The sequence below is a fragment of the Sus scrofa genome, chromosome 9 (assembly GCF_000003025.6).
Source record: "Sus scrofa isolate TJ Tabasco breed Duroc chromosome 9, Sscrofa11.1, whole genome shotgun sequence".
NCBI lineage: Eukaryota > Metazoa > Chordata > Mammalia > Artiodactyla > Suidae > Sus > Sus scrofa.
This window is the reverse complement of record NC_010451.4, coordinates 8,795,450-8,823,209: the sequence shown is the minus strand read 5'-3', so window position 1 is coordinate 8,823,209 and position 27,760 is coordinate 8,795,450. Positions and strand designations below refer to the sequence as shown.

The window sequence follows — 27,760 nt, the reverse complement described above, 5'->3', positions numbered from 1 at the left end:
ACCCGCAGGGTCACCAGCGAGGAAGCTTAAGTGAGGGTCTGGTGGCCAGAAAGGGAAGCGCGTTCCAGGACAGGGAGCGGCAAGGTGTGACCTGACACCAGTTGCCTGGGCATGGGAGGGGCTGCCGAGCCTTGGAGGTGAGGCGGGAGAGAGATGGGCTCCAGGACAGATATTTCCAACCCGCCACCTGTCTGCACTTCAAGATAGAAATAACAGCAGGCACAAGGCCAATAACTGAAATCCGACTTCTGTGGATGTGTTAACTAATGGTAATGGGGGGGGGGGGCAGAGAGGGGCTGAGCCCTTTTGGGCAAAAGACCAAGAGGTCACATCCTTGGGGTCAGGGAGACCCCAACTATTCTCACACAGAAAGACCCCCTGGGTCAAAAAGGGAGAGGGTGCCTGGCCGTAGTAAGTCCTGATACCATCCCATAACCCTTTGCTCTGGAATCCATCTCGGCCAAAAGATGTGCACACAGGTCAAGGAGGGCCCTGGGTCTGGTCAAGTGTGAGAAATAAAACAAGATAATTGGCCAAAGGAAAACAAAGGCCCAGAAGAACTGTCCTATATATGTGATTTAAGTCACCTCTCTGGCAGGCTTCGCAATGAGGAGCCCGCCCACACCAACACTCCTCCTTTGGGTGTGTATTACTGTCTTGCTTCTGTCTTAAATAAAATACTTCTCTGTGTGCTCTCCCACATGTTGTATTGTGCCTAAAATAAACTTTGTACCTGCTTTTATAGTCTGCCTCCTTGAAACATTCTTGCTTTCAAAGGGAAGCAAGAATCAGGGGAGTTCTGCTTCTAGCCTCTAGTCTAGGGGCTAGAATTCCTGCTTTTCATGCAGGCTGCCCAGCTTCAATTCTCCAGCAGAGAACGAAGATCGCTTCAAGCCATCACTCACTGCTGTCTCTCTGAAATCAGAGGGAGGAGACCCTGGCTGAGATTAAGGAGAGAGAGTGGACTAGTGGATTCTGAGTCTGAGCTCTGCCAGGGACGCCCACGGTGAGCCGGGACAAGTCCCCTTATCCATACCGAGCCCCTTCCCCAACGGCATCCTGTCTGGAAAAGAAGGTTTGTGTTAGAATCAGGTCATTTCTCCAACGCCGCCGGATCACCTGGCTTTACTGCTTTGGATTCTAAGGGCTCATCTGACCTTAACCATCACGCTGCGAGGACTGCGGGCTGGAACTGTACCGTTTTATAGGGAGGAAGCCAAGGCCCGGTGAGGAGCAATGACTTGCCCATCACCGCACAACCACTTAGGAGCAAAGCCTGCGTCCACCAGCGCCCTCGCCCTCGGAGCTCTGCCTCGGACTGGGCAGGCTGAAGCGAAGCAAGCATTTGGTCTCAGATCCAGGAAGCAGGCGCTGCAGGGGACGGAAGGGTCGGAGCTCACCCCGAGCGAGGCCAGCAGCTGGGAGGAGGAGGAGGAGGTGCTGGAGGCCAGCTCTGGGAGGAGACGTGGGTGGGTTAGGGGCCGGGCGGGCCGGGGGAGGGGACGCCCTGGGGATGAGAAAAGGCAGCGAGCGGGGGCCGGAGCGCAGAGCAGAGGCTGCTGACCAGGCTCGGAGGGGCCGGCGGAGCGCTCTGGGGCTCCATGCGCGGCACCCGCGAGCCCAGGAGGCGCTGTCCCGCGAGCAGAGGGCGCCCCTCGGAGCCTTGCCGCGAGGCAGGTAAGGCGCACCGGCCGGGTGGGGAAGGCCGAGCCGGCTGAGCCAGCGCCCGGGGAAGAAACGAGGGATCTTCCTGCCCCCCGCGAGGCCGCCGACGTGGAGGGTGGCTCCGTGACGGGGCCAAGCCACAGGGATCCCAGGCCTGGAAACCGTGGGGGCTGGTACCGGCACGCACAGGTTCCCGGACGGCGGCACCAAAGCTCGTTCCACAAGCGGGCACCTGCGGCTCCGCCGAGGGCGCGCGCGCGGAAATGCCCCTCCGGGTGCCGGCCAGTCCTCACTCGGCGGGAGCCGCTTGCTCCTGAGTTGACTTGCCCGTTCGCTACTCCGCGGTGCCCCTCGCCCTAGGCTCCCCGGTCCCGGGAAATCCGGGGGGCTCCCAAAGGCATCTTCTAATGCTAGTAACAGATCTAGCCCGGGGAGTAGGAGACTTGGGGTTTAGTTTACACGTTGTGTAAACCTGTGCCAACCACCCACCCGCTCTTTGCTTTGTTCGTTCTTTTGCTGGGTCGCCACCTGTAAAAGGAGCCTCCCGGTCCTGCTGTACTCCACAGGGCATGTGGGGGAAGGAGGACTGGACCCAAGAGTCTCTGGTCTAAAAAGTGCAGGAGTTCAGAACCTTGTGTGAGGGCCCATGGGGAGTATCTCCTCCTATTCTCGGCAATTTGCACACGGGGAAGCTGAGGCTCCCGGGAGGGTGGGGATGGCTTTGCTTGCCCAGGGTCACTCTAGGGACCAGATGAAAGTAGAATCCAGTTCTTACTAGCCCTGGGCTGTCTCCACTTCAGCTACAAAAGCACCTTGTAAAAGAGCCTGGTATCTCCTGGCATCCAGCCAGCTGTTGGCTCCAATTGGAAGAGGTCCATGCTGAAGGCAAGGAAACTGCTCTTAGGGTTTTTTTCTTTTCTTTTTTGCCTGAGCCTGCAGCAGTTTTGGGGTCAGGGATTGACCCACACCACAGCAGCGACCCAAGCCACAGTGGTGACAATGCCGGCTCTTTAGCCAGCTGGGCCACCTGGGAATTCCACTTTCAGATGTCCTTGACTCCTTGAGATGATAACCAACAACTTTCTTCATCGCTCACTCACTCCACACTTCGCAAAACACATGTCTATCTATAAACTGAATGGGTGGCTGTCAAAATACTTACTAAGGGGGAGGCCAGACCCCATCTTATGGGCGGGAAAATGAGGCCCAGAGTGGAGAAATTTCTTAACCAAGATATGTGGCTAGGTGTGTCCTCGAAATAGGGCAGATCTCTTAACTCCAACTCTGATGTGCTCTCCATCACCAGCAGGACTATAGAATGGTACCCTAAATGGCAAGAGACTACAGGGCTGATCAGAGAGGATGAGAAACAAGGAAGGCTTCTGAAGGAGGTAAGTGTCGTCTGAGAATCAAGAAGAGTAATAAAGGACCTCCTAGCTACTTCGGAGGATAGGAGAAGCAAGGGTGCGAAGAGGGGACATAGGGATAGCTGTTTGAGTCATGTTGGGGACAAGGTGGAAATAGGGAAACAGAAAAAAAAACAAGGCGACCGGGCTGCCCAATAATTCTCTCTTACGTTTATGTAATACTTAGCAGCTTCTAAAACACCTTTTCCCCATTGTCTTCCCGCGTTCCCATGTGGGACAAGCAGGGCAGGGAAATTATCCCCATCTCATAGATGAGTTTCAGAGGAAATAAGTGCAGGGCTCAAGGTCACATAGCCAAGCACACAGCCAAGACTGCAACCATGAAAGGCACGCCCGAAAGGCAAGATCAGAGGCTGGGGGCCCGGGAGTTGGGCTGTGTGTAAGCGGGTAGGTGTGTGTGGCCGCACCCTGGCTAGGTACACAGGTAAGAGAGTTGCAAAGCTGCTGTTGCTGTTTTGGGGCCAAGAATGTTTGCCCTTTGGATGAAATTGGGTACAGGTGCAGAGAACATCTGGGCTTCCAAAGGTGACTTAGAATTCCTCCTCCCCTGACTTACTTCCCTACCTGACAGAGACGCTGTCTTTTGTCTGAGCCTCCCCTTCCCCAAACCAAACGGAATTTGTTTTGGCCTGCCCCAAAGTTGCTTTTTAAGTACAGTAAGCTGTTTTCCTGAATGCGTATGTGTATGCAGGAGGGAGAGTCTAATAAGAGGAGTCACTGATCTATCTATTCTTGACTGCCTGCTATAAAGAACTGTATGAGGCACAGGTCCCTGCCCTCACACCTCCCAGCACAAAGTATGGCAGAGAGAGAGAGAGAGAGAGAAGGAGGGAGGAAGAGAGAGAGAGAGAGAGGGAGAGAGACACACACACTCAGTTTCAGTACTGCATGTACTCTAAGAGGGTTTTATGCAAAGCACTTTAGGAACAGACAAGAGGGAAAGACCAGCTGGGAAGGGAGTGTCTCAGAAGAGGGTGTCTCAGGTGATATTGGACCTGGATCTTGAAGGATGAGGAGGAATTCACCAGGCAGGTAACATGAGGAAGGGCATTCCTGCCCGAGCAAAGGCAGGAGGTGTGCCCATGCAAGCACTGTTTGGATAATGGCCTGTAGCTCAGAGTCACGGGCCACAGGCACTGGGCAGAGCTGTGGAGAGGATGGGGCTAGAGAGAGGGTCACATGCAAAGGAGCTTGGATGATAATCCGAAGAAGTCAGACTGTCCAGTAGGTAACAGGGAACTTTCTTAGGGGTGGGGGTGGAACATCTGTTCTCCCAGTGGTTGAATGAGGAGGTTACAGCAATGCCAGGATGATAAGATCACTTCTGGAGTTTCCGTCATGGCTCAGCAGTAACCAACCAGACTAGGATCCATGAGGTTGCGGGTTCGATTCCTGGTCTTGCCCAGTGGGTTAAGGATCCGGAGTTGCCGTGAGCTGTGGTGTAGGTTGCAGATGCGGCCTGGCTCCCACATTGCTGAGGCTGTGCTGTAGGCCAGCAGCTGCAGCTCCGACTTGACTCCTAGCCCAGGAACTTCCATATGCTTCGGGTACAGCCCTAAAAAGCAAAAAAGAGAAAAAGAAAAAAGATCGCTTCCAGCTCAGACTATTCCTGTCTCCTTCCCGCTGTACGTTAAGGTTCATTCCTTCAGCTCCTCTCCATCCCACCTCCTCCCCTGTCCGCAGTAGTGATGAGACCACCAGAGGGGCCAGAGGCAAAACTGTACAGTCCCGAGAGCTGTCTTCAGGTCCCCGTCTGCTTCAGGTGGCATTTTCCGCCTGCCTCTCGACATTTCCAGGCACTTACGACCCTCATTCTGAAAGCAGAGCCCAAATGGAGCAACAGGGAAACCAGCAGAACCAATGGTGGGGTTTCCCTTTTCCCCAGAGAAACCGGAAAGAGAATCTCTCGGAGACACCAGGTCATCCTTCAGATCACAGCTTCATGCGTCCACACCCAAGTGAGAGTTCCCGGAGCGCCTGCTGATGTGCGGGAAAGGAGGCACCGGGCTGGGGAGGGGGAGCAGCCCCGGCTTGCGTGGAGCGCAGGAGCAAGCAGGTCGGAAGCAGAAACCCCGCGGGAGACGAGCCTGAAGGGAGGCTAACGCCTCTGAGTGTCACCAACTTCTCCTCTTACTGGATCCTCACTTGAGACGGAGCTGAGCAGTCGTGCCAGGGCACACCGCCACGCGCAGGGCAAAGAGCACCCAAACGGCAGCGCAGAGCCCTGGGTGCCATCCAAGCTCGGCCGCTTACCAGCCGCGTCACTTTGGCCGAATCACGTCCCCTCCCTGACCTTCGGCTTCCTCATCTGCGAAATGGAGGGACTGGCCGAGAGTCTGGATCCTCAATGATCTTAAAAATCTCTTTCCAGTCACTCTTTCGCTTCCTTCCTCACAAGTTAGCTCCCAGGTCAAGTCGAGGACTCTTCAGGGCCTAGAAGGCTCTCCTCCATCCACAGAGCTTCATCCTCCGCGCCCGTCTTAAAGAGGAAGCCAAGGAGCTCAGAGAGAGGAACGCAATTCCCAGGGATGCCAGCTGCCAATCCCCGACGGGGCACCCGGAGCCAGGTCATGGAGAACCAAGCTGTCTCTTGATCAGCTCTCTGCCTCTCCTGCCCCAAGAGGATGCCCTCACCCCCATCTCAACCCAGCACCTAAAGACGGGCGACTATGGCCGCTTGGCTTCTCCCATGAGAACCGCACACACGCAGGTCTATCCAGACAGGCGCTGGAAGGAAGGTCTGAGGAATGAATGGTTTTGTGAAGCTTAAGCGCTCTCACTGACCCCCGCCTCAGAGCCCCCCGGCCCCCCAACTTTCCACACAGAGTCTGCCCCAGGCTAGACCACCCTAGGAAAAGTGAACAAGTCGCCTGATTTGGCCTTCAGTTTATCGAGGCCAGAATATGAAAGGCAACTCAGTCCTGGGGCTCGAGGGCATCTTCACCTGGGAGGAAAAGTCCGCAGCTTCCTCTGTCTTGTGATGTGAGGGGCTCTAGAGAGAGCCCCCCAAACGCCTCTCCCGCCAGCCTATCCAATCTTGCATGATGTCACCGAGTGGATTTGTGGGATCTTCATGGAATGTTAGAGCTGATCCGGACCGTGCAAGATTACACACTCAAAGCCGCCACTGTATAGAGAAAGACAGAAGCTGAGACCCAGAAAAAGGAAGTCACAGGCCCAAAGTCATACAAGTGGCAGCCGAACCAAGACAGCTCTTGGGTTTTCACGTCTGTCACTGTAAAATGAAGGAGGTTAGATTCGACGGACTCTGAAAGCCCAGCCAGCCGCGCCCTTACACAGATAAAACCAGCACCACATCTGTGGAATGTTCTAGGGCCAGGCACTGCATAATTTTCTTCAATTTTTACAGCAAAGCTATGATAGTGTTGAAGCCATGCCTGTATTTATACCCAGTCTATCCAAATAGGTTGATTTGTAACATAGTCTATTTCTACATAAAATATCAACGCAACTGCTGGAAGCCATTCTGCTACTCGCATCATTTCCTTGGGTCTCAGGCCCTTTCAGCCTTTTAGGTGCTCCTGAGGCCAGGACCCTGGGGAGAGAGAATGTTTTAGACTGCAGGGTTAGCTGGGCCCTGAGCAGCGTCCACACATTGAACTGAGGTTTCTTATGAAGTCACCCGGTGGAGGCATTGCAGGTCTGGAGTTCAGGACAACAATCAGATGTCCCTTGGCCATGGCACAGTTCCTATAACCACAACCCTAGGCTGGCCCGATCCAGCTGCTGCAGGAAGAGGAGGGAGAGCCCAGAGGATCAGCACCCACAGCAAAGCTATTGCACAACCCTTGGGGCTTGGCCTTGGGCGATCCACCCTAGTTCTAAAGTTTTTTTCTGTGTATGATTCCTTCCTCTTCTGTTCCCTCCCCTCTTCTCAAGCTCTGGGCTGTCCCAGCTCCCAAAGTCAACACCGAGACCCCGGATGTGTCCAGGGACATCCTGACGAGGCCGAGGGGCTGAGGAGCCCTAGGGTGTTCCCAGGGAGATTCCTGAAGCTGACTAGGAGCCAGTACATTTGCCTGCTGTTTGGTGAGTCTTCCTGCTGGAGGGGCCCTCCCTCTGTCCTGTAATTGCAAACCCCCTCACAAGGATGTCCAAGAAAACTGGTGACAGCGACAGAGACCTGGGCCACGGGGTGGGGGGTGGGGGGGAGAAGAGAGAGGCTGTATTCTCACTGTATGTACTGCTTCAACTGTTTTTAACTATGTATATGCATTTACTTCTCAAAAATGAAAAATAGATTTTCATTTTAATGACACTTTGTCAAATTAAAATATATTTTAAAAATCATCTTCACTGCAATAAAAGCATATGCTCAAGCAAGACTGGAGGGGGCGCCAAGCAGGGATAATAATCTTTTTATTTATTTTTTTCATTAAAAAATTTTTTTGTTCTTCTTTTTAAGGTCACACCCATGGCATCTGGAAGTTCCCAGGCTAGGGGTCCAATGGGAGCTGCAGCTGTTGGCCTACGCCACGGCCACAGCAACACCAGATCCAAGCCGTGTCTGTGACCTACACCGCAGCACACGGCAACACTGGATCCTTAACTCACCTAAGTGGGGCCAGGGATCAAACCTGCATCCTCATGGATACCAGTTGGGTTTGTTACTGCTGAGCCACAATGAGAACTCCTAAAATTTTTTTTAATGTGGTTTAAAAAATACCATAAAACCTATCATCTTTTTTTTTTTTTCTTTTTTTTTCAATGGCTATACCCATGGCACATGGAAGTTCCTGGACCAGAGACTGAATCTGAGCCACAGCTGCAACCTATGCTGCATGCTGGGCTGGGGATCAAACCTGCACCTCACCAGTGACCTGAGCCGATGCAGGTTCTTAATCCACCACGCCATAGCGGGAACTCCTCAGCTTCACCATTTTCAACGGTACAGCTCCGTAGCGTTAACTCTCTTTACACTGTTGTGCAATAGATCTCTAGATCTTTTTCATTTTGTGAAACTGAAGCTCTATACCATTGAAAAACAACTCCTGCTGATAATCTTTTTTGATATCTGAGGAAGCTGAAGCACAAGGGCGCCGGAAGGGCAAGAAACGTATTTCCCTCCAAGGGAGTTCTTCTAGCATGTATACGATCCGTCTGTCGCCTGCCTGTAAAACTGTCCGAGGCCCCTTCCTCCGGCAAGCGTTGCATGAGCCATTCCCTCCCCCGAGTGCCCCTCACGTCCCCCATCTGTCCCCACCTCCATCTTGTCACCCCCCCTCCACCCGACTCGAGACTCAGCATCTTGAACCTGAACTATTTCACTTTGTCACCGGGCCCCCTGTCTCGATTCTTGCCCCCTCACCCCTGCTCCACAGAGCAGCCAGAATGCCCTTTCCAAGCACAGATCTGATCATTTTACCCCCTTTTAAAATAGCGTTCCAACTACGGAGGAAAGTTCCAAGTCTCCAGCCCGGCACGCAAGGCCTCCGTGATCTGGTTTGGGCCGGTCTCTCCATCCCACATTCCATCTCATCCGTCTACGCATCTCACACCTTTTATGCTACTGTGCATTTTTAAAAACATTTTATGTGCTTTCTTGTTGTCGTGTCTTTGTCCATACATTTCCTTCCCTGGCTTCTCTGCTTCCAAAAACCTCTTCAAGGTCCAGCTCAATGTCTTCCGTCCCTGTGAACACTCTGAGCACCGATCAGAAGTCACCCCTTCCTTCTTCCTTTAAGCCCCAGTGGCTCCTAGATTGTCTCCACGTTATTTAAGAAGAGACAGTGTGCCCCTGAGTGTAGGGACTGGCCTGCGGAGCTCCCAGGATGAGGCTGCCCAAGGGCGGGTCTCCAGGGATGAGGGCCGAATGGATGATTCACTGAGCCATTCATTTCATTGTGCGGCTCCTGCTTTCCATTGGCTTATACGAGGAAAGAGGAAGGCGCAGGTGTCTTGCCTGACAAGTCGGGTCATCTCCTCCGTCCGGACAAGGTTGCCTGAGGACTAGATGGCAGGGCCTCCCAAAGGCCTTTCATGAAGCACGGGCCAGTCCTGGGTTGTTGTCGTATTGTTTCGATTCCTTCCCCCAACTTCTGCATTTGGAGTTGGTCATGACTATTTATCACGATCATAATTAACTGTCATCTTTTCCGGGGAAGAGATCTTACTGTTAAGAATCGAGTGTGTTACTTTCATTTGTCGACAGCCCTGCCTCGATGGAGGAGGGCTTTGGAACCAGGCAGTGAACTCTGAGTGCCTGGCTTATGGGCGAGTCCGAAGTGGCCACCTTTATCAGAGACCACTGAGGGAAGGAGAACGAGGGTGCTCCCTCGACTTGGGGGCGAGACGCAGCCTTGCTGACCTCAGCATGTGGTCTGCTGATAAGCACTATCAATGGCGAGAGGAAGCCACACACTGCCCTATGTGTAAGCGCTGGGGCGACAGGAAGGCTGCGATGATAAAGCTTGTGGAATACGTCGGGAGGCCACGAAGGCTTCCTGAAGGAAGTGAATGTAGAGCCGTGTTTAAAAGGCATATGCCGTCTGTTTTTCCAGCGAGTAGGAAGCAAGGCTGTCTTTGGCTATTTCTACCTTGAGGACGAAGGATCTCTGAGAGGAAGGCAAAGGAGCATCTATTACCGCCTACTAGATGCCACACTGTACACAGCGACGTTGTTTTGGAAGGCAGGATAGTTGAGGGGCTAGTGGCTTGTCTCTCTGGGGCAGGCAAAACCCCAAACCCGCCTGCGTGCTCCTTTCACTGCTGCCCTGGGGCCCTGCGCCTGCGCTCGTTACCAGCCTCTTCCTGCTTCCCTGGCCACCTCTGTTTCAACAGAGTCCCCATTACTAGCTAGGAGTACCTGGAGTAGGCCATAGGATGCCTTAGAGGGCAAATGACCCAGCCTCTGGCCTCCAGGTAGGGGGAAATCCGAGCCATCCCCAAACACCTTCTGCATGGTGTCTGTGGAGTCTCCGAAAGAACCGTGCTGAGGGAGGGCTCTGAGGAATGTCCCCTGATGGTGCCACACAGTCCTGCCGAGAGCTGGCCCGGAGGCCCGAGGCGCTCCGAGCCGGCCATCACAAAGCCGGGCTCCGTCTCGGCTCCACCTCCCAGGTTCTCTGTCATCATGGTCGAGCCACCTGCGCTCGCTGGGCCTCCATTTCTGTGTGTAAAATGGAAGAAGTCAGATTAAACAGTCCCTGAGGTCCTTCTAGCCTAAAGCTCAGCGACTCACAGAATCCAAAGAAAGGAGAGGTCAGCGTGGCTATACGGCCAAGGAAAACGTTCTTCCCAGGACTTCCTGGGCACTGAGGGCTGTGACACGTGCTCCTGTGCGGCCGTGAGTGAGAGAGACATGGTCCCTGCCTTCCTTGGGCTTGCGGTCTCGTGGAGAAAGAGACGGGTAAACTCGCAGTCAGAGAAAGCGTGGTGCCGGGGTTTCAGCTGGGTCGAAAGCAGCGGGGAGGCCACTCGAGCTGCCAGTAATGGGAGCATCCTTTCTCTTCTGTCACCACCAGAGCGTCCTCTGATCCTTCCCCGCCTTCCCCCCTGTTGCCATGGAGACCACGAATGGGACCGAGACCTGGTATGAGAGCCTGCACGCTGTGCTGAAGGCTCTCAATGCCACTCTTCACAGCAACTTGCTCTGCCGGCCGGGACCAGACCACCTGACTGAGGAGCGGCGGGCCGGCCTACCTGGGCGGGATGACAACTCCTACATGTACATTCTCTTTGTCATGTTCCTCTTTGCTGCCACCGTGGGCAGCCTCATCCTGGGGTACACCCGCTCCCGCAAAGTGGACAAGCGCAGCGACCCCTATCATGTCTACATCAAGAACCGCGTGTCTATGATCTGAGGCTAGGAGGCCGGGGAAGCGCGAGAGACCGGAGGATTCCCTTCCGCGGCCTCCAGAACTCAGCTGTGGGCCACATCGGGCCTCAGTGTCCTCATCTGGAAGACCGACAAGAAGCAGCGCTAAGGGAAGTCGACAGTGGGGTCGGAGGAGAGGGTCTGGCGTATTTGGGCCCTGCGGATAAGGATTTTGTCTAGCAAAGATCGACTTTGTAGACAGTGGAAGCCCTATGAACAAATATATAGAAGTAGCAGCATATGAGTCACCAATGAGTCATCTAGTGGCTGGAGTATTGGGGGCTGGGCTGGAGGAAGGAGAAGAGGAAGTGGTAGGCAGAGGGAAATGAGACGGAAGATGCCCGGAGGACACATTTTTTGATGTGTTACCTTTAACGACCATGAGAAGCAGCAGCGACTATCCCATATGCCAGACAGGAAATCTAAGTTATTTGTATTTGTTCATATTTGATGTTTTTCAGCCCATTTGACATTTGTGATTTTACTCCCTGTGAGGGAAGCAGGGCAAGGGCCGCTCTGCCCGTGTGGGCCAGGGCAGTGCCATGATGAGAACCCAGTCTCCTTGCCTCGTGTTTTTCAAAACTCTGCCACCAGGCGCGGATCTAGGCCTGAAAACTATGCAATTCTGAGTGCCTTCCTTAAGAGAAAGAATTCAAAAATACCTTATGTTTGCAAATATTACAAAAACACATCACCATGTTAATACATTGTTAGGGCCCCTCCTAAGACCTTCAGAAGGAGTCATGTGAGCACAGGGCCCTGAATGTTAAGGCTCAGCTCCACCGTTCCTGTGTCTCTCCAGCCACGTCCCACTGCCCTTCCAGCCACATCTCCAGTCCTGGGGACTCCACTACCTCTAAGGAAGCGTCTAACCTGTTGGCTGAATTGGTGCGAGATTTTCTGACACCAAGTTAAAATCTGCTTCTGGAAGCTTAGTATCACACCGAGACGATCATCATATTCAAAGAAGCAGAGCGTGAAAAGGCAGGTACCTGATTCAGTGGAAAGAGAAGCAGCCCCGATTCTCCCACGAGCGTGGTGTATGAACTGGCTAGACCCTTCTCTTTCTCCTGTCCTGCATCAGCACTGTGAAATAGTTAGAAAGTTGAAATAGCTGAACGTCCCTAAGGGCTCAGCCAGATCTGACTTTCTGGGCTTCCCGTACATTGAGTTGAACCACATAAAACTGCTGTGCTTATAGGTCGAAAACAGCTATCAATAGTTTCCCATCGTTCAATACATGAAATGTGGCAGGTGAATACTTTACAAACTCCAAGCCCCAGGCTGGAACCTCCCACCGTTCTGCTTGATTTCTATATTTAAGGGGGTTCTACGGGGTCTCCATAGGGCCCTATTGGAACACATATTTGTGTGTAGCAAAAACTCTGAAAGAATATTTTGAAAGCACTTACCTCTAAAGAGAAGGATTATGGGTGATTTTTCCCTTTCTACTTTAAAAATTTATGTAATATTTGATTTATGTGACCATAGATATGTTTCTTCTATAATAAGGGCGGGAAAGCTACTTCTATCTTGAAAAAATAAACATAAATGCTTGTGTGTGTGTTGTTTTGTTTTGCATTAAAAAAAATTTCTTTGTGTTTCTTGAATGGAAGCTCGCAGAAGACATTTGCTCCCATGAGCAAGCAGTTGGTTATACTGACTGCCTGCACATCTGTGCTGAGCCCCACGGGTGCTCAAACCTTTCCTCGCGCCCTCTCGAGGGAAAAGGTGGAGACCTGCCTAAGAAGATGTGACGTATGGGTGGACCACAGAGTCAGAAGTCTGTCGCTGGATGGGACCTTAGAGATGACCCAGAGAAAATATGGCATGCCATCAAGTCTAAGGCGATGGATGCTATGAGGATTTTGAGAAACGAGATTGAGTGGATGTAGAGGAGTCAGGGAAAGTAGAATCTGAACTGGGCCTTGAGAGAGAGGACGGATCTAAGTGGGCAGAATGAATGAAGGGAACAGTCAAAGCAGAAATGTGACGAGTCCACCCTCCTGAAGAGCGCGGGTTGGTGGTGGACAGAGCAGGAAGCGGCCCAGCGTGGCTGCCCCATCTATGGAGGCTGCATCACCATCTAAGGGGGAGAGTCCATGCAGTCCTTATACTCTCCAGGGCTTAATGGTAAAGTAATACAAGTTACTTTGCCTGCAAGTTACAGAAATCCAATGTGTATAGTATACACATGATGGGGGATTTATTGAAAGGAGAATACGGTAGTCACAAGGTCAAAAGAGAAGCTACAAATACCAGGGCAACTCTGGAGATCCTGGGGCCTGGAACTACTTATTTGTCTGAATTTATAAAGTAGGGGCTCAATAAGTCTCATTATGTACACCCAAGGTTGGGCTAAATAAAAATCTAGGATTTTCAGGTATAATTTAATCATTCTAATATTTTATGATGTAGGCCCTCCCCCTGGCTCTATCCCCACTACCTCCGTCAGTCAGCCTATAGGATCTTTTGGCTGCACTGGTTCTGCCCTCTGCTGGCCAGACCCCAGCACATCACCTTGTGCCCTCAAAGCAAGACTTCAGTAAACTCATGTAGGCACACTTGGAATAAATACACAAGAAAACAAACAAACAAACAAACAAACAAACAAAAACAACAGGGAGTTCCCATCGTGGCGCAGCGGTTAATGAATCCGACTAGGAACCATGAGGTTGCGGGTTCGATCCCTGCCCTTGCTCAGTGGGTTAATGAGCCAGTGTTGCTGTGAGCTGTGGTGTAGGTTGCAGACGCGGCTTGGATCTGGCGTTGCTGTGGCTCTGGTGTAGGCTGGCGGCTACAGCTCTGATTAGACCCCTAGCCTGGGAACCTCCCATATGCCGCAGGAGCGGCCCAAGAAATGGTAAAAAGACAAAAAAAAAAAAAAAAAAAAATCAAAGAAATCACTGCCCTAATACTTAAGAGCATTTCATACGTAAGACACTACATGTCAGACTGTGGCCTAAGCATTTTACCCATATAAACTCAGCTTTGAAAACCTCCCCAACATCTCTGTGTAGCAGGTGCTTCTTACAGCTACTGCAATAGAGCCCACGTGTTGCTGTAGCCCCTTCCACACCCTCAGCCCGATTTCAGCACCACGGCATACCCAGCCCACAGCGTGGGCCTCAACGCTGCCAGAGATGAAGGGGAAAGTGATTGGGGAACATGATGGCAGAGTACTGACCCCGCTAGACTGAAGCTGGGTTCCCTAGAAGCAGAATCTGAGTCACGCATTTATTGAGGAAGCACTTTTCAGAGGAAACATGCCAGGGAGAGAAGGAAGAAGACAGGAAAGGGAACAAGACAAACAGGGTGTGTTTTAGGTCATGTCAAGCCCTGGCCTGATCCTCAGGGAACTGGGGCATAAACCTTGTAGCAGAATCAACCCGCTGAGGCAAGAGGGTCAGACTTTCATGCCCCATGTCAGTTAGTTACTGGTTATGGGCCATCTTGGTGGGGAGAGAGGATGAGCGGAGGGTGGCGAAGAGGTTCCCATCTGCTAAGGGCAGGTCTCTGGGGGGGGGGGGGGCACCTGCAGGCTAGAACAGGTGTCTTGGTTGGAGATTTGCAACAGCCTGGTTCCTCAAGAAGGTTCTGAAACTCAATTTTCATCACAGAATCAGCCCCACCTCTTGTGGCTATCTGGCTATCCTTTTCCACCCTGTGGCAGGCATCACTGACGGCTGGCTCCCAGTGGCGCTCACATCTGGCTAAGGCCAAAAGTCTGGAGAAGCACCTGGGGAACAGGGCCACGTCCACAATGGCTACGCTGCTGGAAAAATGGGAGCAGAAGCAGACTGTCACATCTTGGGATCTCCTTCTGGCTTAAGGATGAGAACCACCCACTAAACAAAGAATAAAACAAGGTAACACTGAGAGTTCTCTTGTCGCGCAGCGGAAGAAGGATCCTGCTTTGTTACTGCAGGGGCTTGGGTCGCTGCTGTGGTGCAGGTTCGATCCCCGGCCTGGCTGGCATGGTTAAAACAATAACAACAAAAACCCACACGCACAACGAAAAACACCACACAGAACGAAGTGGGACACTATGTAAGTACCAGAAAATGTGGGGGACAGGTATTGGATGTGATGGTTAAGAAGAGGGGGAGAGAGATGTCTTCGTGGATGTTTCCTGGCGACGGGAGGGTGGTTTGTCCGGAGGTCCGGGGCAGCGTGGTCCCGGGCAGTGTTCCACGCAGGTGGACGGCTGCGTCTGCTCGGTGGTTCAGAGGGAGGGACAGCGACTGCCATCCTCAACATGCAGCTTCCGAGTGCCCGCTGGTGGAAGCGCTTCCAGTTTGTGAAGAGAGAGAAGGACCAGAACTCTAGGGCCGGAGGTTTGCTCGTAAGCGAGCAAGGAAAAGCTGCAGAGTCCGATCTGCTCACGTCCATCTATTGATAAGAGCTCCGTGAACATGGCCTGACGGGCTGCGACGGGAGCTGGCAGTTGGGGTCCTTAACGGAGCAGTCACGTCCCGGCTAAACGCCGACGGCTGAGGAAGGAAGAGTGGATTTTTGGGGACAGCTCGTGGTCTTCACTCCACCCTCCTCACTTTCCCCAAGACGAGTCATGACCGAAAAATGTACAGCCCTGCCAAGAAGGAAGAAAGGCTGTTTTTCTGATTCGATCATGCTTTCTGAAGGGCGGGGGTGGGAGCCTGGCGTGGATCACTAAGCCTGTCTTGGAAGTGTGACTTTTTTTTTTTTTTTTTTGGTCTTTTTGCCTTTTCTAGGGCCGCACCCACGGCACATGGAGGTTCCCAGGCTAGGGGTCGAATCGGAGCTGTAGCTACCAGCCTACACCACAGCCACAGCAACAGGGGATCCGAGCCACATCTGCCACCTACACCACAGCTCACGGCAATGCCGGTCCTTAACCCACTGATCGAGGTCAGGGATCAAACCCACAACCTCATGGTTCCTAGTTGGATTTGTTAACCACTGAGCCACGACGGGAACTCCTGGAAGTGAGACTTTTGCTCATTTTTTTCTAGCATGAGTGAGTCTGGTCTCTCCTCTCATTAGAGTAATATTCAAGACATGTGTTTGGGCAAAGGGAAAATCGACAAGGCAGGGATTTAGGCAGCCTGATGCAGCAAAAAGAAACCTCTTGGAGGTGCCACTAAGAAATCAAGAACATGCTCTGCCTGGATGAAATCAGAGACGCCATCTGTGAGAGCCGTTTAACTGTGACAGACAAGGAGGCCTGGGAGCAGGAGGGAAGGAAATTAGTAAACAGGAAAGACAAAGGGAAGAAAAACTACTGTTTGAGGAGCAACCCATCTCTGCTTGGTGCTGTGCTGGGAATTTGCATGTTACCTTATTTCACCCTTTCAGAAGCTCTTGAAGTGATTATTTTTAACCTCATTTTATAGATGAGGTAGCAGAAGCTCAGAGGTGACACAGCTCGTTTACCATTCACTTAATTAATACCTGAAGCTATCTAGACTTTAACACAGACGTGCCTGAATTCAAAGCCCAAGTTCTCCCCACTATAGCAGGTCTCTTTTGAGAGTCACATTAGATCTTTTCCTGAGACGAAACACTCCTAATCGCCCAGCACACTCTGTGGCTGGCCGCTCTGCTCCCCTTCACAGACCAAGTAAAGAATCACAGTCTCATCCTGTCTTGGCTCCTTCTACCCACAACCGAAATGCCTCAAAAAGAAGAGAGGGCATTATCACAGTGCTTACGGGACTAATGAGCCACTTGGGACAGCTCTTGAGGGAGGGTCCCTGAGTCCTGAGTCCCTACAGCACTAACTCCCTCAACACTAGGTACAAAACGGACACAGAGATCAGCCACAGGACCTGCCGGGGGATTAGAAGGGCTCTTTCTCAGGAAAAGAGCCAATGTGAATATTTGGTGCATCTCCCTCAGTTGGAGAGAGGATGAGACTATTTAAAAACATCTCAGGAGTTCCTGTCGTGGCGCAGCGGAAATGAATCTGACCAGGAACCATGAGGTCGCGGGTTCGATCCCTGGCCTCACTCAGTGGGTTGAGGATCTGATGTTGCCGTAAGCTGTGGTGTAGGTGGCAGATGCAGCTCGGATCTGCTGTTGCTGTGGCTGTGGTGTAGGCTGGCAGCTGCAGCTCTGATTAGACCCCTAGCCTGGGAACCTCCATATCGCGGGTACATCCCTAAAAAAATTAAAGTAAATAAATACAAACATCTCAGAAGATCTCTATGGGACAGCTACAGGTTAACAGTTCTGCTCTTAGTTTATCATTCATTCATTTATTTAAGAAATATTAAGTCCCAAGATATTAGGCGATGTGTTTGGCAAAGTAATACAATAGCAAACAAGAAAGGCACAGTCTCCGCTGTCATGGGGGGAAGGTTTAGCTCACCACTTCAGCTTTTCTACCTATAAAGGAGTTTTATTTCTATGGAGCTTTAGTTTGAACTCCTCCGCCCCTCCTCTGCAAAGGTCGAGGCTTCTTTCACCCATGTTACTGCCCTGCTTATACTACTGAGAGTTTTTAGGCATCGTTCTCTCGGGCGCGTCTTTTCCACTTAGAAACAATGCAAAGGTGCAGGCAGGAACTATGCCTAATGCATCTCTCTGCCCTCATCAACCAGGATAAGGCTTAGCACAAAGCGTGTGCTTGGTAAATACTGCTGGAATGAACAATTATGCCACATAATCTCTCACACGTCTATCGTGCTTCCAACCTTTCAAGACACTTGCATCTCCATTATCTCCTTTGATTTAGAGAGTTTGGTCGGGTGGATTCAATTAGAAGAGGATGTGAGAACACTTTGTGAAGTATGAATGGGGAAGCAGGTTATCGAACGCTCTTGCTAGTCCTGAGGCCAGGAGAATTTAGATGGCATACTTAAGGTCATGCAGCAGGAGTCTGTGCTGGAATCTACAGCTCCTGGACTTCTGTGTCTGGACTTTTCCTCCCCGCATTAGGGGTAACTGACAAAGGAAAGGTACAGACAACAGGTTTGGGGAGCCCCTGAATATGACTGCAAACTCCAGGGAGTGATGCAGTGATGTTCTGCCCAGGTCTTTGGGGCCAGTGCACCCATCACCCAGCTGCTGGGGACGTGCTGAGAGCTCCCAGCTGTATCTCTCACTACGCACTGCCCTGGGCCACAGAGAACGCTTCTACCCAAGGCTATACCCCACTCTGGGGCCCACACATGACCAGCAACAGACCGATGTGGGGATACAAACGTCTGATTCCATGGCATCAACTGGAGACCATTCTGAGGGGCCATCTCCACTCCAGAACTCCCGGGAGAATCAGCTGAGGTTTTAGCTACAACCACACTGTGAGTTAGCATCTCCCTCCGCCCACCCCTGCTTCCTTACTTCCTCACTGATGCGTCTCTCAAGAGCACACGCCCAAAACCTGCATGCCGCTCTCCATCTCCGTCTGAATCAGTCGGTCCCCCAAGAACTGTTCCCGAGCACTGAGCTGGTCCCAAAGGAGTTGTCAGTAATGACAGGAATGGGATGACAGGACATAGCTGGTTCTAGCAAAACCAAAATGAAGACAAGGCAGGGACAGAGGCTGGCAGTGAGTGTACAACTCAGCAGGATATGGTCACTGAATAAGAACTGGCCACTAGAGGGCCCCGCACTACACATCGAAAGCTCTGCTGCTGCGCCGGAGCTAAATTCTAAACTTGCCTTTGACTTGGTAGCCACCCAGCATACTGTCTGCCGTCGTCGGGGGAAACTGCTGGTATGGTCTAACGCTGCCTTTTCTTTTACCTATTCCATGAACACCAGTGTCCTAGCCTGTTCCAATACTCTGTCACCCGGCACTCTGCCCAGGTCTCTGGGCCCCACGCACCCATCACCCAGCTGCTGGGGACATATAAATGTACTCCCATAAATCGAAGCTTCCAAGCTGAGTTTTTTTTTCCACCCGCCGCTCTCATTGTTCCCAAGGGGTTCAGAAGATGAGAGATATGGGATTCCAAAGCGTTGGCTGTGACAGTTCCCACCCAGAAACGGAGCGAATTGGCAACATAATCTAGTCTGTCACTATGCCTTCTCTTCCTTGCTCCTCCAGTTTTTGCAGTTCAGATACAGGATGACATGCGAACGGCAGTGGCCAAGGGAGAAAGGGGTCATGGGAGTCTTCGCAGACGATGAAAAAGTTGGAGAACGTTGTATGCCAATGAACAAATGAATCCAATCAATTAATTTTTTTCCGCTGTGGACCTTGCAAAAAGACTTCAAGTATCATTCTGGAAGGACAGTCAGTCCTTTGCAAGCTGGGAGGCTTTCTTTATGGGGGAGGCATTTAGAGGTCTCTGTTTCAACATATACATCCTTAAAGGGACAGAGCTGAACTCTTTGGGAGGGGAAAGCGCTGGAGATTCAAGAGGAGCAGAGTTGGATTTCTACAGAGCCAGGAGGAGGGAGGGGACCTAAGGACCTGCACATGGCTCTCTCCAAGGATTTCTGGCAGTGGTGACCACGATGGCACCTGGGGATTAAACACTAAGCCATGGCTTTGGGAGCCAGATAATAGCTCTTGGTGGCCTGGTTTAGAATAGAAGGAGTAGATGCCTTGAGCAACTGGGCCAGACACATCTGATTGCAACACACCTGCTGTGACAATGAACTACAACTACAAAGGACTGAAGGTGGCTCCTCAGGTTTTTTGGAATGAGTGAGTCCTGAGGTATTTGCATATCCACACAAGTTCTGATGTTGAATGTCCCACCAACCTATTAGCTAATGAGCATGAAGCTTAATTTAATTTGTGTGTGTGTGTCTTTTTAGGGCCGTACTCGAAGCACATGGAAGTTCCCAGGCTAGTGGTCAAGTTGGAGCTGTAGCTGCCGGCCCATGTGGCAGCCACAGCAACACCAGATCCAAGTGGAGTCTACGGCCTACACCACAGCTCACGGCGATGCCGGATCCTTAACCCACTGAGCAAGGCCAGGGATGGAACCCAAGTCCTCATAGATACTAGCTGGATTTGTTTCCACTGAGCCACAATGAGAACTCCTAAAGCTAAATTTAATTTTTTATTTTATTTTATTTTATTTTTTGCTTGTTAGGGCCGCACCTGTGGCACATAAAGTTTCCCAGGGTAGGGGTTGACTCTGAGCTGCAGCTGCCAGCCTACGCCACAGCCACGGCAACCCAGGATCTGAGCCACGTCCGCAACCTACGCCATAGTTCACTGCAATGCTGGATCCTTAACCCACTAAGCAAGGTCAGTGATTGAAGCCACATCCTCATGGATACTAGTGGGTTTGTTACCCCTGAGCCACAGCAGGAACTCCAAGTTTAATTTGATTCAAATTAGAAAAATTTAATTTGATTTAGGAAAAAAATCAAGAAATACAATGTTTTTGCACTAGCTATTGAACTAATCAAATGGGTTCCATTGTTGGAGCTCAGATATCACAGGAGCAAAACTAGCCTGGCCAGGTTAATTAAAAGAAGAGTAATAATCTTTTGGGAGATTACCACGTGTTAGGCAATGCACTATTTTATTTAATCCGCAAAACATGCCTAGGAGGTAGACAGGGACTTAGAGAAGTCAAGGAGGCCAGCCCAGGTCACGTGGTTGATAAATGGCAGGACCAGGCTTGCTGGACTCCGCAGCTGTCTCACTTCTCCACCCACTCACTCCCTCTCATCAGCCATGCAACCCACTGACATCCAGTCCCTCGCTCACTGCTTCATTCAGCAGATAGTCACTTAGACAGTGAGTGGTATCAATACAGTTATTTTGTCACTTGAACAGTGAGATCTAGTAGTAGCTTAAAAAGCAAACGAATCTTAGAATTATAGACTGCACTGGCACCTGATCTAGTGGGGAAAGCAAAAGCTTTAGAGCTCAGCGGTCTAGCTTGAAATCCCGGGTCTGCTATTTGCTCCCTATGACACCTTGAGCAATTGATTTCACCTCATTCATTCTCAGTTTCCACATCGGTATATCACAAATACTCACACACCTCCATCAGCCTGATGTAAAGATCAGAGATCATGTTAGAGGGGTCTCTCGCTCTCTTACTTTCCCTCGTACAGGTACACACACCCACACAGGGCCAGCCACTTAATTTGATGCATAATTTACAGGGCCCAGTGTAAAATGAAAATGCAAAGCCCTTTGTTGAAAAATAATTAGAATTTCAAGATGGGGAGTTCCTCTGGGTCATAGCAGATTAAGGATCCAGCATTGTCAAGTGCAGTGCCTTGGGTTGCTGCTATGGTGCAGGTTTGATTCCTGGCCCAGGAACTTTCACATGCTACAGCCGGAAAAAAAAAAAAAAAAAAAAAAAAAGAATCTCAAGATGATGACAGCAGGTTAAAATCAGCGTGGGCCCCTCTAAGGGCAGGACCCTCGTGGCATGTCAGTGCCTGACAACGTGTGCAATAAATGCAAATCTTTTTTTCTCTCTAGATCATTGATTCCAACCCTCTCCTTTTGCAGCTGAGCAAACTAGAGTCCAAAGATGGAAAAGGCCAGTTAATGGAAGAGCCAGGATCATAACCCAAACTTCTCTGTTCCCAGTGAGTAGTTTTCGCTTCAGCATTTCCCAGGTGTGTTCTGTATGATGATACCAGATAGCCCACGAATAAAGGTTTCCATCAACAAGCAAGTTTGCAAAACACTGGATTAAGGTCAAATAGACGTCTTTTGCAGAGCTCCTCAGAGATTCTCCCTTGAGCATCGTGAAGCTCCAAGATAAGCCTATGACATGGAACATTTCCCCCCGAAGGACTAACACAGACTTCTTCCTCCGGAGCATATTAAACATCTCAGAACGCTTGCTGAGACATTGCTGCAGGGCAGTGGAAACCTCCATGGACTTTGATTTGTGGGGTGTGGTGGTTCTTATGCTAAATTAAAAGCAATCCCATTCCTTCCATTAGGCCTTTCTGTCTGCATCTCTGCCCAGCTGACTTGGGAGGCTGAGGATATAAAAATAATGAAAACCAGATTCTAGAAAGAGCACACTTGTTTAGAGTCACCCAAATGCATCCAAAAGGCAGACTGGATGCTACTCAGCTCTTCTCCCAGGAGGAGGAATATAAAGGAAAAAACCTACACCCTGTGACCCTCAAATTCTTTCCATTCTGAGTAATTTGCTCACAGCCACCACATCACAAAAGTACTAGCTAGAGCCTCTTAAGAGGGGACACAGGAGCCCAGGGAACCAAGGTTCTTATCTCAGCTCTTCCACTATTTGCCATCGGACCTAGACTAGTTCACTATCGGCTCAGCCTCTTACTTTGAAAACTTTTTTGCATCAAATTAATCTCTCCCTTCCTCAGGCTACCATACACTTACATTTTGTCTATACCATTCCTCCCCTTGGGCCCTTGAAAATCTCTTGGGAACATAGTTTGAGAACCAGCAAACCCGATGGGCTCTATAGCTCATCTCGGTTCTGATAACCTGTAATTCAAATTTGTATGTACTTTTGCAAGCTTTGCCTCCGATTGTTATTAAAGGACCCCAGCTCCTTGTGTATTGCTTCTCTTAATCTCTGGGAAGCACCAGGAGTGGTTCTCACTTGCTGGCTTCTTGAGATGCCAGGACTCCCCAGTCCACAGACTCTATTACATGGACTGTGCAGAGGAGAGAAGAATACTTTTCTCCCACCATTGTGCTATATTTTGTCCCATGAATTTCCAATAGGTATCGTTGATGCCCTTTTGATGCACGAAGACCTTAGTAAAGCAGCTCTTCTGTATTTGGCTAATTCCTTCTCACCCCCATTTCCCTCCACAAACTACTAAGCACGAGCCAATGACAGCGCAGGGGTAGGGCTGCAGTGAGGCCGAGAAAGAAAGCTGCATGATAAACCTAACACTGACTGAACTCTGACCCACTTCTCTTTGATGCTGAAGATTCTGTCGCTAGACCCAACTGCCGGTTTCTTCGCTTTGCTTAGGATAAGTTCCTCTCGGGAGACACCAGAGGCCTTCGTGAAAATTAGACTTGCTGAGTTGGGCCTCCTTGGTGGAAGCGTCTGCTGGGGCCTCTGGGAAGCGTATGCCCACGAGAAGTAAGAAAGGCAGGAGCCTTCGTGGGGAGCCTCCTGGGAAGGAGAAAGGGGAGAAGGAACAGGACAGGGGGGAGAGCCTCAGACGGCAGTTCGGATCTGACGCCTCTGAAAGGAGAGGGAGAAAGAGGGAGGCTCGGGCAGGAGACGCCTCAGCCGGCATCGCAGCTCTGAGAAAGTCTCAGCCAGGCTAGTGGGGAGCCACAGAACAGCCCTGCCCATTAGAGAGGCCCTGTGGGGGCCAGAGATGGCTTGGCTCTGCCTGTCTGCAGGCAATCACTGACAGGAAGAAGGAGAGGAAGCGCCTGCATGTGGTGTAAACACAGCAGCAGACGTCAAAGATGCTGCAGCTGACAACACTCTTCCCAGCGGGCCCTGGGGAGGGGGGGATCCGAGCAGTGTCCACCCCAGGTCTGCCACACTGGACGTGCCCGCGCCCGTGTGAATTCAAAACGGGGATGTAATTTAAGCTCAAACGCAGGCCTATCTTACATATTTACTGCAGGTAAATATTTACTGAGCCTGTAACAGGGATTACATTCAGCACCGCAGCGGCCCAGCCCTCGCCAGGGGACCGACTGCGTCTGGGAAGGTTTCAGGTAACAGGGTGCGTTTTTATGACCATCATTGTCAGCAATGGGCCTGTTTCACTAGCCTCCACTGCACACGAACACTGTGTCAAGCTCAGTACAAAAAAGAATAATCCTTAGGGAGCTCAAGTTAAGTTTGCAGTAAGAGATTCTTCCCCCGTGGGGGCTCAGAGGAGACTTCTGAAGACTTTTCTCATGCCAGTCACTAGACGGGCCAAGGTGGAAGGAGCCTTTTGGGAGAATTCACCTTGGAAGTTACCGGAGAGGCCTTGAAATTGATCTGGCAGCCAATCGGGTGGCACAAGGGCGTGCTCCACCCCCACGACGGTGCCAGCCAGGACTCGGGATTTGCTGAGAGGCAGGCCCAACACCTGTTGTGGCTCCTGGATCAGAGTCAAAATTTGGGAGGGAGAAGGGAGAGAAAAGGAAGGAACTGGGAAAGAGGGATTTATAGAGAGAAGAGATAAGACAGCGGGCTTTTCAAAACCAGGCCAAAATTCATCTCAACCTAATCACTTGGCATAAGAGATTAGAGCATCTGTGGCAGAAAGAATGTTGGGCCTGACACCCAAGCTCTGCCTCTAATTCCCCGGCTGACCTTTGTCACTCAATGCCCCCTCCGGGCCTGTGCTCCTTGGCTATAATCTGCAGTTAGACCAGACATTCCTTAAAGTTCTTTCCATGTGAACAGTCTACCATTCTAACAGCTTCCATGAAATCGCCCTGCAAGGACCTGCAGACAGGCATGAAATAAAAAGGGGTACAGGATGAAAATAATTTCCAGTGACTTCCGAAATAAATAATACACTAAACAGAACATAACAGGCATCAGCACGGGCAGTAGAGTGTGGGGTGCGGATCAGTAAAATCTCCAAGGGGAGCTCGTTTCATGATCGGACATTCACGACATCGCTACGGGGCCCTGTTCCATGCTTACACAGAAGTGCAGATGATCTGGGGAGGAAAATAGTTCCACCTGTCAGCTGGTTCTAAAAACTCTGAGGTTCACAAACATTCCAACAACACATGAACCCCCAATGCTATCAAAACAAAGCGACAGCACGGTCCCTGTTCTCTTCCAAACCCTCCTCCAGTTTTCTCTAATAGACACACGCCATTTCCACTCCCCTTGAATGCTGCACTTGCTGCTTATTTGCACCTAAATGAGAGGGCTGGGAGGGGAAAGCATTCTGAGAGATTCTTCCCTAGGCCTAGGATTCTAAGACCAGGATTTCACGCTCCCTTCTCATTTATGCCTCTTACTGAGCTAAGAAAACACCGCAGGTAAAAAACAAAAACAAAACACTACAATCAAGGGAATGGCATCATAAGCAGCCAATCAGGAGACGGCTCCGGGCCTTCAGATATTATTCCTTCCAGGCCAGCCCCCCACCCCCAACCACCCCCAGAGAGGATCAGGTTTTCTCCTGGGGTTTCTTCCCTTTTGAATTAGGCACCACTGAGGGCTCCGGTCCAGAAACACAAACCCTAAACCTCATCTCTGGTAGACAAACAGGTCTAGGGAGATCGTGTGACCTGCAGGACAGACGGCTCTGGGCTCCCTGGCAGACGGGGCTGAAGTGAAGGGAAAGGGGGTGGTGGCCATGAGGACACAGGAGCAGCCACAGGAGGACGTGCAGCCTAAATAAATAATGACAGGTTTGGCAGCAGACACGATTCTCAGACACGCAAGGGGCCTACAGGTAGGGAGTCTGCTAACTCAGACTCTCGTCCTTTGGATCTCAGCTTTTAAATAGCATTTCCTCTGGAAGCAGAGTGCCTCACACCGTTGCACAGGTTGCACCCTGCACACAGCTGGGGTCCGCCATAGATGTTACAGAGTTATCTATTTGTATGACAATTTTCTGGCAGCTGGGAGTCAAATGTTTTGAGGAAAGGGTGTGTCCTTTTTGCTGATTTTTAAAAAAGTGCCCTATGGGCTGGCAGCGATCCTGCTGAGAAGCCTTTCCTGATCAGGTTTAGCACCCCTCGTACCTGCTTCAGAAGGACCCCGAATTCCACCCCCCACCAGCCATCACACCTAGCTCGCTTTATTGTAATTACCTGTTTACTGGTCTGTATTCATACTGGGTTATCAGCTTTGTAAGGGCAGGGGCTGTGTCTTGCTCAACACGGGACCCCAGGCTCAGAATGGTGCTTGGGCCCAGCACAGGCTCCATGGTATTTGCTGAATGAATGAACATCACATTCTGAGCCAGTCCAATGACCTGGCTCTGACTCTAGCAGAAAGAGTCGTAGCCACATCCTGGGTTCAAGACCTTGCTCTTCCTCTCACAAACTATGTGACTTTGGAGCAGTCGCACAGTGACTTTACCCTAATGTCCTTGATGCAAAATATAGGGGTAGCCTTGCCCTGCTCTGACCACCTCAAAGGGTCACTGTAAGAAAAAAATTTACAACTACCCCTGGGTGAACCGTAAAGATATGAGATGACATGAGAAGCTAGGAGCTGTTCCAGGGAAGCTGGACCTTCGAGGGGCCAAGGACCAGGAGCAGTAGCCCCGTATCTGAACACAGTGAGTAGTGACCTCCAGCAGAAAACGAAGGACATCTGGGTCAGGCAGTTACTTTTTTGGTTGCCAGGGACAGAAACCCCAAGTTGTCAAAAGTCAAATGTATCACTTGGGAAAGTTGTAGCCGGGCCTCCAGGACAGTGGAAACAGGCGCAATTTAATGCCACAAGGTAGACAGTTGGCTGGTTCTCCTCCCCCTTCTCATCCCCCCTTCCCCCAGCCCCACCCCAGACCTGCCTCCCTCTCTTTTGGGCCTCCCTGCTACAGATGGGCTCCCTCCACACAGCAAGGCACGTGGCTACTGACAGTTTCTGGCTCCGTCTCAGTCTTGCCATCTGAGGGATGACTGAGCCCCTTAATTCCAGCTCACACACTATCCCTCTGCCCTGGCTTGAGCTGACATATCCAGCTCTGGGCCGAGGGTGAAGGATAGTGATTTTTAGCCCCCATGGGAGCCACATGACTGGGATGGGGCCACCAGTGTTCAAACAGAAGGAAGGTTACTATTCCCAGAGGAAAGGGTGGGGGCCAGGCTAACAAAACAATAGATGCCCCCCCCCCCCCATTTTCTAAAGATTATTCACATGCTGAGACCTGAAATGCCACCATTTGCAAACAATTAGCTTTGGTTTGGGTTCCGCCCCTCTAGGCTCCTTCTCTGAGGTCCTTGTAACAGAAGGAGGAGAGCAGAAGGGTGACAGGAGCAGGGAGAGGGGTGGACAACTAAGTAAAACCACCGGGCATTTTCCTCGGCAAACCTTCAGTAAATAATCAGGGGCCAACCACAAATCGAGAAAGGTTAGTTCCCTTTCTAGACTGGCAGTTGCACCACTTCACCTGCTCAACATCGGACCTAACATCCTCTGGCTTCAGCCAGGTTGTGGCTCAAGTGACAGTGTAACTGAAACGATACTAAGCTGCTGTCTGACTGCCCACTTCACTCTCTGTTCCAGTAGCAGAGCAGAGACAAGGACGCTCTCTTATCTCCCTGTAAAGAGTCAAAACCACATACCTTACAGATGGAGCACTGAGTCTCCAAGAAGGACTATTTCTTCTCCAAAATCACATCTTAAAAGGGAGTTACTGGCCGTGCCACGAGCAGTGTCACCGGCACTTGTCCTTTCCCAGCGTACCACCCCTTGTTTGTCTGCACGCTTACAGCCTGAAAGATGAGCTACCCCTTAATCTCCACTTCCTCCCTTTCTTTTGTCTTTCCGGGTCACTTATTAAGGTGCCTTCTCTAGGTGAGTTTCACTATATGACTGCTTAGTCAACTCTAGGTCCCAGACATCTAGCAGTTGCCTTATCCTCAGCTGTCAGGAATGAAATTCTGACACCACAGACCTCCCCCCCCACACACACACCACCAGTTATGCAGTATTTTCTTCACTACTCTTTAGCATGAATTCACTTTTTGTTGTTGTTGTTGTTGTTGTTTTGTCTTTTGCTGGGCTGCACCTGCGGCATATGGAGATTTCAGGCTAGGGTTCTAATCAGAGCTACAGTTGCCAGCCTACACCACAGCCACAGCAATGTCAGATCCAGCCGCGTCTGCGACCTACACCACAGCTCATGGCAACGCCGGATCCGTAACCCACTGAGTGAGGGCAGGGATCGAACCCGCAACCTCATGGTTCCTAGTCAGATTCGTTCCCACTGTGCCACGACGGGAACTCCCTGAGCCCACTCTTTAAGCAAACTAGTCTTG

General features: G+C 51.0%; 1 protein-coding gene and 2 long non-coding RNA genes across 6 annotated transcripts; 2 read left to right on the top strand and 1 right to left on the bottom strand.

Annotated features, from left to right (window-relative positions):
* KCNE3 (potassium voltage-gated channel subfamily E regulatory subunit 3) lies at positions 1,019 to 12,494 on the top strand. Of its 3 annotated transcripts, none has more exons than XR_002346941.1 (4): positions 1,019 to 1,469; positions 2,972 to 3,056; positions 6,993 to 7,142; positions 9,614 to 10,570. XR_002346941.1 is itself a non-coding variant. In NM_214093.2 (4 exon segments), a coding segment is annotated over 1 exon segment (300 nt). In that variant the 5' UTR covers positions 1,602 to 1,677; positions 2,972 to 3,056; positions 6,993 to 7,142; positions 10,577 to 10,615; the 3' UTR covers positions 10,916 to 12,489.
* LOC106504800 lies at positions 3,063 to 27,387 on the bottom strand. 2 transcript variants are annotated; one of them, XR_002335531.1, is made up of 3 exons: positions 27,065 to 27,385; positions 14,988 to 15,520; positions 3,063 to 6,219 (listed from the first exon to the last, which is right to left on the bottom strand). It is a non-coding gene; the product is annotated as an uncharacterized LOC106504800 (long non-coding RNA). The 2 variants fall into 2 exon arrangements; XR_001298605.2 differs by lacking the exon at positions 3,063 to 6,219 and having other exon boundaries at positions 13,116 to 15,520; positions 27,065 to 27,387.
* LOC110255398 lies at positions 14,669 to 23,119 on the top strand. The gene is made up of 2 exons (XR_002335532.1): positions 14,669 to 14,798; positions 21,350 to 23,119. It is a non-coding gene; the product is annotated as an uncharacterized LOC110255398 (long non-coding RNA).